Below are 12,837 nucleotides of genomic sequence, written 5' to 3' on the forward strand. Positions count from 1 at the left end.
CCATCTCTACTAAAAATACAAAAATGGTGGCGTGCACCTGTAATCCCAGCTACTAGGGAGGCTGAGGCAGGAGAATCGCTTGAAACCAGGAGGTGGAGGTTGCGGTGAACCAAGATCATGCCACTACATTCTAGCCTGGGTGACAGAGCGAGACTCCATCTTGAAAAAGGAATAAAAATAAAAGAGATAGCCCAGAGATAGGCTGGAAAAGGTTGAGACTGGCTATTTCAAAAGTGAGAAAGGCTGCAAATCAGGTGCCAGGAAAGGAAAAATGCGGGCTCCCACACTGGTGCTCTGTCTTTCTGTGTGGACCCAGCCCCTAGCACGGTGTTTGGGAGGATCTCTGTCCTTGGTATTGCACACGTGAAGATCATGTGATATGGTTGATGATGATATGCACTTGGAATCAGAGCGATTTAGCAATAGCTGTTTGGATTTGTTCAGGTTAATTGGCCTTCTCTGTCTCAGATTCTGCATCTGTATGATGGGGATGGTAATGATTTTGGCCTCACAGATATGTGGGGAGATCACTCATTCATTTTTCCATCTGACCATTCATCCAATGCACTTGACAGTTGGTGAAAGTACCTTGACCTCTAATATGGTAGGTTAAAGTTTTTATTTATATGAACCCCAGCAGTGGGGTAACTGAAGGGGCTTTCCTCTTTTGCATGGAATGGAGTTCTGACCTATTATGTTTTATACCCTTTTAGCAACATATTAAAATGTTGAATCTTTTTTCAAGCTCTGAAGTTCAAACTCTTAAGAGATTTCTTGTCTCATCAAAGACAAGGATCCCACTCCACTTGCATTTCCCAGACCTTGATCCCCCAAAGGACCCAGCAGATTTTTGTTTAGTGGGTCTCTTGCTCTTTTTCTCAGTCTCTGAGACACAGTCGTGAGGAATGTGAGTAATGGCAGCATGGCCCTGAGCACTGAAGGATGTCCAGTCCAACAGGTACTTATTTTCAGGGGCATTCCCTGTGCCCCGCCCAGAGGTGGGCAGAGGCACTGACTGTGCCTTTAAGAGGCCCTCAGGCTGGAAGGAGAGGCAGGGACATCAGCAGGGAACCCTGACTCAAGACCACACACCACCCAGGCACACTTTGTAGCAGCATCCAGCCTCGTTGCTTAGTGCCTAGCACTGAGGAGTGGTTCTGCTCCAGACACCAGGGAGGCTTTGTGGAAGAGGTGGCATGGGAGCTGAAACTTGACGGCCTGGAGCATTTCAGAGCCATAAGATGGGGCACAAGCGTCCCTGGCTGGTGGAAGGGCATGCGTGAGGGTGCTTGAGGCATCTTTCGCTAACCAGGTGATGCCCTGGTGGGATACAGGGCTGGCTTGTATATCCCTGGGAAGCCATTACAGGCTGTAGCATCATTAGCTCCTCATAGTAGAAAGATCACTTGCTTAGATGAAAAGGGACAGCCTTTTGGAGAGGGAATGGGGTCCAGAAGCCAGGCACTATGCCCGAGCGGGGCAGGGGCAGGGGCAGGGGCAAGGGGAAAGTCACAGGAGGGGAATCCAGGAGCTGTGAGCCCAGCTGGAGGCTCCTGCATGTACTCTGCCCAGGTCCTGAAGCTGAGACCCCCCTGGCTGCCAGTCATTGAGGCTGAGGCTTCGAGCTTCTAGGACCCAGACGCCCATCACCTTCATATCTGGAGAGCGACATTCTGGGCCCTATTCTCGTCATTAGGGCTCCTGCCCTGCAAAAAGCAGGCAGCTCCAAGTCCCAAGAGATTTGCAGCCCTTACTGCAGCTGCCACAGTAGCTGAGATCCTTCTGGGGATGTCTGGTGTCATTTTCCCTTCAGCTGCCACGGCCTGTTCTCTCTGACCGGGGGTCGCAGGGAGGTAGAGTCACCTGACTGAACCCCAGTGGTCACTAGCTGCACCTGGGCCAGTTCCGAGTTCTATCCTGCAGCCCCTACCCCCAGGGACTGCCTCCTCTCCTCTCCCTGCTGCCACCCCTCAGTCTCTGGACCCCTAGCCTGGCTGAGAGGTGGCCACCTGACCAGCCCAAGCCAGGCTGGGCAACTGCCACTCCCTCGGTCCCAAATGGCCACAAAGTAATAGACAAAAGCTCAGGTTGTCTGAGTCCCCAGGTGCTCTGGACTCCTGCTGCCTTCCTGAGACTTCCAGAAGCCCTTTGTTCTGTTACTCTCCTCTCATGCTTGACAGGGAACTCAGGATCTCCGTCTGCAGGCCCTGCTCTTCTCTAGGGTGACCCCAGGGCAGGGCAGTGGGTGTGCACCTTTGTCCAGCCCTGGTGTGCCTCCTCCACCCCCAATAGGGCCAAGCCCCAGGCAGGGATAGAACCCCCCACCCCCCCGGCCCCAGCCTTCCCCTGAAGCACTCCGCAGGGTTCCAAGATGGGAGGTGCCCACGGGAAGCACACCTTGGGGAAAAATTCCCCAGACTTTCAGAGGGGAAGGGCCCCAGGCTGCCTGCCAGTCCCAGTGGGCTGGGGTGTGAACACTCACCGACAAGGCACTGTCTGGAAGGCTTGGCTGGGGAGACCCCATGTGGGGCATCATCTCTAGGAGCTTTGGCCCGGCATGACCTCAAGAAGGTGCTGACGGAGGTGCACTAAACTCCTCTCGAGAATACATCTTGCCTCGTGTGAAGCCGGAGCTGGGAAGGGGAGAGAAATAGGAAGCTTAGTGGGCATAATAGAGGCTCTGGGAGCAGGTGGCCTGGTCTGAGTGCTGGCCCTGATCTGTCTGGCTTTGGGCAACGTACATCACCTGGCTCAGCTTCAGAGACCTCAGTGCTCAAATGGGGTATACAGGGCATTGCCTGGAGGAAATGAGATGGTGGATGGTGCAGGTACAGCCCAGTTCAACCTATTCACACTGCAAATGCTTCATAAATGGTGGCATTGACAAAGCAATTGCTAACAGCAGTCTCAGCATGGGGATCAGCTGCGAGCAAGAGTGGGATCCTGGGTGCACTCCAGGGACTGTGGGGGCTCAGAGCTGGGGAGAGGCCTCTCGAGTCTGACTTCACCAGTGGCACAACTACTACAGGCCCATCCTCCGGCTTTTCCTTGCTTGCCTCTTTTGCATTCATAACCAAGCCATGCCACAGTCTATAGGGAACAGAGCCACAGCGGATTCATGTCCACTCCCTCATTTGATCCCGTAAAGCACGTTTACCCCCATTGAACAGATGATGAGCCTGAGGCCCTGCCCTGTGCAATGCTTTGCTCGAGGTAGGTTTACTGTCATGGACAGCCTTCTGGCTTTCGGGTGTAGTGGGTATAGCTGATAGCCTCCCAGGCCCTATGCAGACGAGCAATGGCTAGGATTCTGTCCCCGACCCCAGGTGTTGGCCGGTTCTGCTCTCTGACTGACCTCATGGCTTGGCTGTGCGCCCTTGTGCAGATGCTCCAAGTTTCCCAGCCCACCCCCAGGCCTCTCGTGGGTTCAGTCACTCAATAAACATTTACCATCGCTGCCCTGCTAGCTGTGGGCTGGGATCTGGGAACATGGAGATACACCAGGTATGATCTCTGCCCTGGAGCGGGGCTGCCAGCCTTGAGGAGAGTGCCACGTTGTGATGTTGGCTATAAAGTGTGGTGGAAGTCCAGGGCAGGGTGACAAGTTCCTGATGCTTATTTTTTATTTGTTTATTTTTTTTGAGACAGAATCTTGCTCTGTCAACAGGCTGGAGTGCAATGGCATGATCTTGGCTCACTGCAACCTCCGCCTCCCGGGTTCAAGCGTTTCTCCTGCCTCAGCCTCCCGAGTAACTGGGACTACAGGTGCACGCCACCACGTCCAGCTAATTTTTGTATTTTTAGTAGAGACAGGGTTTCACCATGTTGGCCAGGCTGGTCTCCATCTCTTGACCCTGTGATCCGCCCGCCTCGGCCTCCCAAGGTGCTGGGATTACAGGCATGAGCCACCGCGCCCGGTCTTTTGTTTCCCCCTACCGGCCTACCCGCAGTGAGTTTTCCAGGCTGGGAATCTGCTTTGTGATTTTAAAAGCTGGGAGTGCAGCCTGCTTCATAGAAGAACTGGGCCATGGAAATCTGGCCTGCACACGGCTGGCTGTGGTGTCCGCACCAGCACCTACCTCCCCAGACCAGGGAAGCCTCTTTTGGAAGGGGGGCACCAGAAAATACTTTGGAGGACCGTGGGATCCTGGGTGAGATGGATTGAATCCTGATTCATCCGCTCTGACCACTCCCTACCTCAGCCCTACTTGTACTGTATATCCAAATCCTATCTAGAAAATCTATACAGAATTCACAGTATACCCTGCCTTCAAAATTCCAAACTGTTGAGCTCCTGCCTGCCTTTCTGCTCCATCTCATCAGAAACCTTCTCACAGCAGGAGTGCTACCCTCTCCCCTTCAGTGGTACAGGATGGATGTGATCCCTAGTTTGTAACCGGAGCCCCTTTGTGAACAGACCTGGAGACCCCTCCTCATAGAATTACATCATAGAAAGGATGACATAAAGCTCAGCCCAGGCACTCTTGTTAACTCCATGCTTCTGAAAGCCCTCAGCTCCATCAAGCTATGTTCCTTGACTGCCTGGGGGCCTGTGCCCATGCACTGCTCCATCTCTCCCACGTTTCAGGCTTCATCCATGGCTCTGGGTAAGTGGAATTGGAGATTTCACTGCCCTGACCCCAGAGGAGCAGGTTTCTGATGTCAGGATTTACGTATCAATTTATCTGTGGTCTCGTTTGTTTTTAAGATGTATTCATAAACGAAGATCACTGAGCATCCGCACTCCCAGGCCTCCTGCTGGGGCCGGGGTTAGGAAAATGACAGAGGCATGGCCTGTAGCCCTAAGTAGATGACAGACTTTGGAGGGTGACTGACAAGTAGATGGACAGTTCTGATCAGCCTCACAATGGCGAGTGCTGGGCTGAGGGTCAGCAGGGGCTGCGGAAAGCCTGAGGAATCTTCAGGGAAGCTTTCTCTGAGGAACAATATCTGGCCTGAGCCTTGGAGGACACACAGGGATTTGATAAGTGAAGAGGAAGGAAAAGGCATAAATAAAGGGTAGCTTGTGCAAAGGCACCGAGGCAGATGTGCTGTGGTTCCTGGTGGTTCTGCTGGAACGTGGAGTGTGTGTGCGCATGTCTGCATTTGAGATGAGGAAGCCAAAGAAAGAGACCGGGCAAGAGATGAGGCTGGATGGGCTGGATCACGAAGGGGCCCTTGTATGTCATGCCGAGGGACTTAGCGTTTATCCAGTAGCCACGGGGAGCTATTGAAGGGGGTTTTAAGCAGGGGTGCGCCATGATCAGATTTGCATGTGAGGAGGATCACCCTGGCAGCCTTGTGGAAGATGGATCGGAGGGTCCAAAGCTGGAGGCAGAGAGATCAGCCAGGATTTCTTGGGATTTTCTCTGAGGTTTTACAAATCTGATGAGGCTGTCTGGGGTGGGCCTGGCAGATACGTCAGCCTAGAAAATAGAAGCTCTGGAGAACCGTCTGCAATTTCCAAACCCAGAATTTAATTCCAGCTTCATTTGCTGATTACTGAGTCTGCTACCTCTGCCCCAGCCTAAAGGACCAGCTGACCCACATTTCCACATCTCTGCCCTCCCCAACGCCTCAGAACCTGGCGGCCCTCACCGTTTAGTCAGAGAGGCTCATGCCTATCTGGGATCTTTGTCCCAAGCCTCCAAGCTTTCTGGGGGCCTGGAATGCCAGCTCAAACATTGTCCTTCCTCTCACACCCGTTGTCTATCCCTGGTGCACAGAGCAGCCATTGAGTGGCTGCACAGGCCTGGCGGGGGGCCCGGGCCAAGTTAGTTACGGGCAGTGGCTTAGTCACGCTTCTGGGGGCCTTTTTTTCTGGGATAAGCCTGTCCTTGTGCTAAGGGCTTCGCTCACACAGCAGCCCAGGTCGTTGCAGCTGCAGAGCCCTCTGCCAACCCCAACAGCACGCTTCAGAGGTGCCGCCAATGGGAACCGAAACCCAGAGTGACAGCTGAGTCCTGGGGAGCGGAGAGACCCACGGAAGGCAGATCAGAGAGCCTTCCGCCTTCTCTGCTCCGGGTGCTCGGCCTCTGTTTGCAGGTGCACGGCTCAGGCACTACCCTGGTCCTTTGATTCTGGCCTCTGGAGTCCAGGAGGCCTGGGAAGGCTACGCAATCTCCTCCCTCCCCTGGGCCCCATCCTGTGTGAAAGCCAATGACCAGCCTGTGCAGAAGCTCCTTCCAACCCGGGCCCACAGTTCCAGTGCACCGCTGGGAGTCAGCTGATTACATGCATGTATCAAGCACCTGCAGCATAGTCCTGCCTGGGCTAGGTACATTTATATGTGGTAGTGTCTCACGGCAGGCTGGGCCGTGTAGTCATTGAGAGTCCAGGCTCTGCACACAAACTCTTCCAAACCTTGGCTCTCCTGTTTACCAGCTGTGTGGCTTGGGGAAAGCGAGCTAATATGCCTTCTTTTGCCACAGTTTCCTCATCTGTGAAACAGGGATATGATATCTCTACCTTGTTGGATTGGTTTCAGGATTAAGTGAGATAATATGCAAAGTGTTTAGCTGAGTGCCTGACACACAGGAAGGGCTGAGGAAAGAGCCCCTGCTGCTGTTCCTGCTCCTCCTTATTATTTCTATCATCCTCATTACTCCTCAAGGGGAGAGCTGTTATCCCCATTTTGCAGATGGGGAAGCTGAGGCCCAGCAAGGTTAAGCAACCTACCCAGTGTGACACAGCTGGCCAGTAACAGAGCTGAGATTTAAACCTGGCTTTGTCCAGTGCTCCTGCAACACAGCTGGTCCCTTGGATAAAGCAAGCACAGGGTGAGGGGTGTCCCAGCCTGGGAGTGCCGCATAGTGGACCCTCCTATTACATCCCGGTGTTCTTTCTCCACCTTCCAGATTTCTGCACCAGGAGATGAGGGTCGGTGGAGCCCTAGAATGGAGATGTCCTTGACACCTGGGCAGAAGCTGCAGCTGCAGGACCCTCTGGCCACTGGAGATAAGTAATGGTGCCATTTGCACACCTACTGGAAACGGGAAAGGAACAGTGAGTGACCCCAGGCGAGCACAGGCAGGTGCCAGGAGCCAGGATGCAAGGATGACGTCTCCGGAGGCCCTGGCCTCCCTCCCGCCTGGGCGCTAGGAGCCATCCCGGGGCTCCAGCCAGGAGCCCTGCTGCCCAGGGGCATGGCCAAACCTTTCTTCCGACTCCAGAAGTTTCTCCGCCGAACACAGTTCCTACTGTTCTTCCTCACGGCTGCCTACCTGATGACCGGCAGCCTGCTGCTGCTGCAGCGGGCCCGAGTGGCCCTCCCACAGGGCCCCCGGGCACCTGGCCCCCTGCAGACCTTGCCAGTGGCCGCCGTGGCCCTGGGCGTGGGCTTGCTGGACAGCAGAGCGCTGCATGACCCTCGAGTCAGCCCAGAACTGCTGCTGGGCGTGGACATGCTACAGAGCCCCCTGACCCGGCCCCGTCCCGGCCCCCGCTGGCTCCGGAGCCGCAACTCGGAGCTGCGTCAGCTGCGTCGTCGCTGGTTCCACCACTTCATGAGTGACTCCCAGGGACCGCCTGCCCTGGGCCCTGAGGCTCCCAGGCCCGCCATCCATAGCCGAGGTAGGCGCTCAGCTGCATTTAGGGGAGCTGTTCCCAGGACCCCTATTCAGGGTCACAGGTTTGGTGTCGTCTTTCTCTCTTCAGGTTCGTAGCCTTCACCGCTAGATGGTTCTTTCCTTCTGCTCTGCAGGTCAGGAAGGGGCCTGTGACGTGAAGTCCTTTAGGGTTTTGCTCACTCACCGGCGGAATTCCACATGACTCAAGGCTGAGATGTTGTGAGCAGGTCACTTAGCACTCCGGCTTTGGATTCAGACAGACGTTGGCTGGAATCCTGGCCAACAATTTTTTTGTTTCTCAGGCGGTGGATCACCTGAGACCAGGAGTTCGAGACCAGCCTGGCCAACATGGTGAAACCTGTCTCTACTAAAAAATATAAAAATTAGCCAGGTGTGGTGGCACATGCCTATAATTCCAGCTACTTGGGAGGCTGAGGCAGGAGAATCCCTTGAACCCAGGAGGCAGAAGTTGCAGTGAGCCGAGATTGTGGCATTGCACTCCAACCTGGGTGACAGAGCAAGACCCTGTCTCAAAAAATATATATAATAATAATAAAAATAAAAATATAACTGACGAGCAGAGGGGAGGGCTCAGCCCTGAGTGCAGAGCGTGTATGTCTCAGGAAACCAGTGGCACCCCTTTACTTTAAGTTATCCCTAATGACTTATAGAGGTGATGGAAGGGACTCCAGTAAAAGCAAGAGAGATTGTGGCTAGATATAAGCAGAACTGATATCCACATTTATATACCAGTATGGTCTTATCAGTTGTTAAAGTAATTGCACTACTTCCAGGTTGGTTGGTAAATGGTTCCTGACCTGGGCCGCTGGGGTGCCTCTACACTCTGGCTACCTCCCCAGTGGCCCCCAGACCTCCCCCTTATCCAGCAAAGAGAGGGTTAATGTGATTCCAGTACCAAATGGTGGCAATTCCGAACGGTCAGTGCCCTCCATAGGTTATCCAGTATTGTGAATGTGTGCCAGGATTGAAGGAAGAATTTGCTCTCCTTTGAACAGTGTAGGAACCAGGTCTGGGGAGGCTGTGCCGTCATGGTCATCAGAGAATGGGGGAAGGCAGAGTGCTGACCTGCAAGCCCTCTGGGCCCCTTCCTGTCGTGGGGCTCCATGGGCCAAGCACAGCCAGTCGGGCCTCACTGGCGGAGAGCAGCCCGCGGCCCAGCCCTCGGGACAGCTGCTGGGGCTGCAAACAAAGCGAGTGTCTCTCTGTGGCCCGGCAGCCCGCCATCCTCCTGAAAGGGGATCCTGCAAGGCGCGGAAGCTGCAGGAGGCACCATCAATCACTGAGCATTTCATTATACCTTGGACAACATCCATAATGGAATAAAATGTCAGTAAGTTTACTAGGGGAAAAATAGTAACTTCTCCATAGCCAGTTTGTTTTTTATTGATAGTAATTTCCAAAGACATTCCAATATCTTCAAAGCCATCGTTAATAGCCTCACGGAGTGTCCATTTTGATGTGCAAATGAACAGATGCAGAGTCACAGACAATAAGGCAATGCCTCCATTTCAGCCGAAAGTAATAAATCCGCCTCAGAATGGGTCCCAGTGTATCCCTCGGAAGTTCGTTCTTTCCTGAACATTCTCACCTCTGTCGGGGAGTTAGAAAAGCTGTTCGTTCTGCGTCCAGATAAAAGAGCTCGCCTCCTCCTCACAAACAGAGGGGCCTCTGTGTCTCAGGCCCCTTGCTGCACACTGAGACGGGGCCAGCCAGGCCCGGGCTCGCCCTCCATCAAATGGCCGGCTGGTCACAGGTGGACCACTCCTTGTTTCCAGAAGAACCAGAGCCTGACTGCTTGAAACAATTTTTTTTCCTCTCTTTTATTAATGTGTTAATTATTCAGCCAATATTTACTGATCCATCCATCACACATCCCAGGTTAGAGTGTAGGATCAGAATCATAATGGCTGTTACTTATTTGAACATCTGTTATGTGCCAAGCGTTGTATTGTATAGACATACATCTGTTATCTCATTTAATTTAATCTTCAAACAGCCTTATGATGTAAGTGGTGCTATCACTGTTTTAATGATGAAGAATTTGAGTTTCAGGGAAGAAAAGTATTTTAAATGTTTTCATTATTAATAGCAATATATTAACGGTAAAAACAATCGCTGCTGAGTAATGACTGCATGCCAAGCCTTGTATTAGACATTTCACATGTGTTACCTTATGGAATTTTCACAACTACCTCGTGGAATTGGAACCATATTCCCATTTTATAGATGGAGAAGTTGAGGCTCAGAGAGAGGCAGCCGCACATCCCAGGTGGCACAGCCAGATAGTGGTGGAGCCTATTCCCAAAGGCTGTTTCCATTCACTTCCCCAGAAGCTTGTGCAGCTGGGGAAGCATGTACAGCAACAGGCAGTCTCAGCCTGGGAAGGTCTTGAGCCCAAGCACCTTGAAAACCTTGTGGTTAATTTCCCATCTACAGTGATAAATGTTTAATAATCCTGAGCTTATGCTTTGGCTGTTTAATTGAAAGCTGAAACGGAACTTCTTTGCTGAGCAACCCATCACAGATTTCTCAAATATTAGTTTTCTTTTGCTAAGTAGGCAGGCGGAGGAGAAGGATTCATTCTCACTGATGTGGGTGAAAGCTCCGTGCAGTGGTCCACGCCGGTGGTGGTGGACCTGAGACTTACAGAAGGAGAGAGGTGCACGTGGGGCTGGATGTCTGGGCAGCGGGGGGCAGTAGCATGTGCCTGTGGGCATGGCCACATGTGCTGATGGGTGTCCCCAGATGAAGGTGACCTCAAGAGGCTCAGAGCCTGGCAGGGAGCCAAGCAAACATTGGAGAAGGTGGCTGTTGTTCCCTCCTCAGCCCTGGGGTTCTCTGGTCTGAGGGTCTCCTGGGTCCCTTGGGTCTTGGTGTGGTGGGGAGTCCTGTCTCCTGCCATCTTGCTTGTTCTCCTCTGATTTGCCTTAACATAGGGCCCAGGATATTGCACCTTGGTGCACTCAGTAAGACCGTCCCTGCCTTCATATATATATGTGTGTATATATGTGTGTGTGTATATATATGTGTGTGTGTGTATATATATATATGTATTTATGTACTTCGTGCATTACTGCTAGTCCCCATGAATAATAAATAGTACTATAATTGTTCATTCATATATATATATATATATATATATATATATATATATTCAGACAGAGTCTTGCTCTGTCGCCCAGGCTGGAGTGCAGTGGCATGATCCCGGCTCACTGCAACCTCCACCTCCCAGGTTCAAGTGATTCTCCTGCCTCAGCCTCCTGAGTAGCTGAGACTACAGGCATGCACCATCACTCCCAGATAATTTTTTGTATATATATATATTTTGTATTTTTAGTAGAGACGGGGTCTCACCATCTTGGCCAGGATGGTCTCAAACTCCTGACCTCAAGTGATCCGCCTGCCTTGGTCCCCCAAAGTGCTGGGATTACAGGTGTAAGCCACCACGCCTGACCCCAGCCTTTGTATTTAGGCTCTCGGCTCCTAACTTTGCACCCTCCAGGCATGTCAGCATGGTTTTTAGGAGCTGGAACCCACCGTTCACAGTCAGGCGTGGATGTTGACATTGTGCCTATCCCTGGCGAGTCACCGGGAGGTCACCAGCTCTGGTAAAGGTGTGATTCCTGTCCTCTAGGAGCCTTCAATCATGTTGCAGAGATAGGACGCATAGGTGTAAAAGATATATATTTGGAGATGGAGTCTTGCTCTGTCGCCGGGCTGGAGTGCAGTGGCACCATCTCGGCTCACCGCAACCTCTGCCTCCCAGGTTCAAGCAATTCTCTTGCCTCAGCCTCCCGAGTAGCTGGGACTATAGGCATGTGCTACCACACCAGGCTAATTTTTCATATTTTTAGTAGAAATGGGGTTTCACCATGTTGACCATGCTGGTCTCGAACTGCCGACCTCCGGTGATCCACCCACGTCAGCCTCCCAAAGTGCTGGGATTACAGGCACAAGCCACTGCACCCGGCCAGGTGTAAAAGATTTTTGACTCCAACAGCTAATGGCAAGGGTATAGATGGTGGATGAGTTTTTCAAGCACAGCATATAAAAACCCAGAGGAAGGGGAGGCCACTGTGCGCTGGCATGGTCAGGGTCGGAGATGTAAGGCCTGAGGACAGGCAGGAAGCGAAGGGTAGGTAGGAGGGATGAGCAGTGACAGGCCCAAACCTGGAGGCAGGAGACATGAGCCTGAGCAAGGGGAGGCGGTGTGGGTGGGCACATATGTGTTCGACAGGTGAGGAAACCGTGGCACAGAAGGTTGAAGTTATTTATCGAGGGCAGAGGTGGAATTAAATGTGGCGTTTACTGTCAGACAGAGTCTCACTCTGTCACGCAGGCTGGAGTGCAGTGGCACGATCCTGGCTCACTGCAACCTCCACCTCCCAGGTTCAAGTGATTCTCCTGCCTCAGCCTCTGGAGTAGCTGGGATTACAGGTGTGTGCCACCACATCCAGCTATTTTAAAAAAAATTTTTTTTATATTTAGTAGAGACAGGGTTTCACCATGTTGACCATGCTGGTCTTGAACTCCTGATCTCAAGTGATCCACCCGCCCCGGCCTCCCAAAGTGCTGGGATTATAGGTGTGAGCCACCGCGCCCAGCCACCGCCTTTGTATTTCGGCTCTCTGCTAAATACAAATAAAAGTCACTCCTCGATTAGGGACCAGAAGCGGATGATTGGCAGGCTTCCTCCCCTAGGCCACTCAGTGGTGCCTTGGCTCCCCCAGCCGCTGCCCCAGACCAGGCTCTTGGCAGGAACAAAGACAGTCTCCGTTGCCCTCATGGAGCACCCAGGCCTGTGGACCATCGGGACTTTTCTCCTCCCTGAAAAGCCGCTTGGGAGCCGCTGGCAGGCTGCTGGGAGGCCTTGGGCGTGTTACTTCCCAGAGGCAGCCTGATTTCTCTGGAGGCAGCGGCGCGCTCCCCAGATGACATGAATGAGCGGAACGCAGCCCTTCCTGCGGAGACGTGCGGCATCTTTATCACAGGTGCCCGATCCGGATCTCTGCGGAGCTATTGTGGGTGTGCGTTCACAGCTTGGGGGCTGTGTGACGGCGTGTTTGCAGATTCCCACGCCGCTCCTTCAAAACACTGGTGCGGGTGACCTTTACATGCCTACCCGCGTTCGCATCGGGACTGCCATCTCCGAGCTCCTCTGCGCATCTCTGGGAGATGTCTCCCTCCCTCGGGGTGGCAGGGCAGGACTGTGAGAGACTCTCGCTGGTGCGTGCGGGCACGGCTGGCC

General features: G+C 53.0%; 1 protein-coding gene and 1 long non-coding RNA gene across 12 annotated transcripts in view; one reads left to right on the forward strand and one right to left on the reverse strand.

Moving 5' to 3' along the window:
• The window catches only part of LOC105472700 (WSC domain containing 1), a 515,974-nt gene that overhangs the window by 464,141 nt on the left and 38,996 nt on the right, over positions 1 to 12,837 (forward strand). For 8 of the 11 annotated variants that reach the window (XM_071082227.1, XM_071082226.1, XM_071082225.1 and 5 more), the window contains one exon: positions 6,858 to 7,572. In XM_071082227.1, coding sequence (XP_070938328.1) covers positions 7,146 to 7,572 — 427 coding nt within the window. In that variant the 5' untranslated portion in view covers positions 6,858 to 7,145. Of the gene's footprint in view, positions 1 to 2,379; positions 4,608 to 4,654; positions 6,046 to 6,087; positions 6,278 to 6,857; positions 7,573 to 12,837 lie in introns of those variants that run through there. The other 3 variants (XM_011726210.3, XM_071082230.1, XM_011726246.3) reach the window with 3 other exon arrangements.
• On the reverse strand, positions 1,694 to 4,357 carry LOC139359428 (uncharacterized). The gene is made up of 3 exons (XR_011615342.1): positions 4,264 to 4,357; positions 2,483 to 2,633; positions 1,694 to 1,832 (listed from the first exon to the last, which is right to left on the reverse strand). It is a non-coding gene; the product is annotated as an uncharacterized lncRNA (long non-coding RNA).

This window comes from Macaca nemestrina, chromosome 17 (genome assembly GCF_043159975.1).
Source record: "Macaca nemestrina isolate mMacNem1 chromosome 17, mMacNem.hap1, whole genome shotgun sequence".
Classification (NCBI taxonomy): domain Eukaryota; kingdom Metazoa; phylum Chordata; class Mammalia; order Primates; family Cercopithecidae; genus Macaca; species Macaca nemestrina.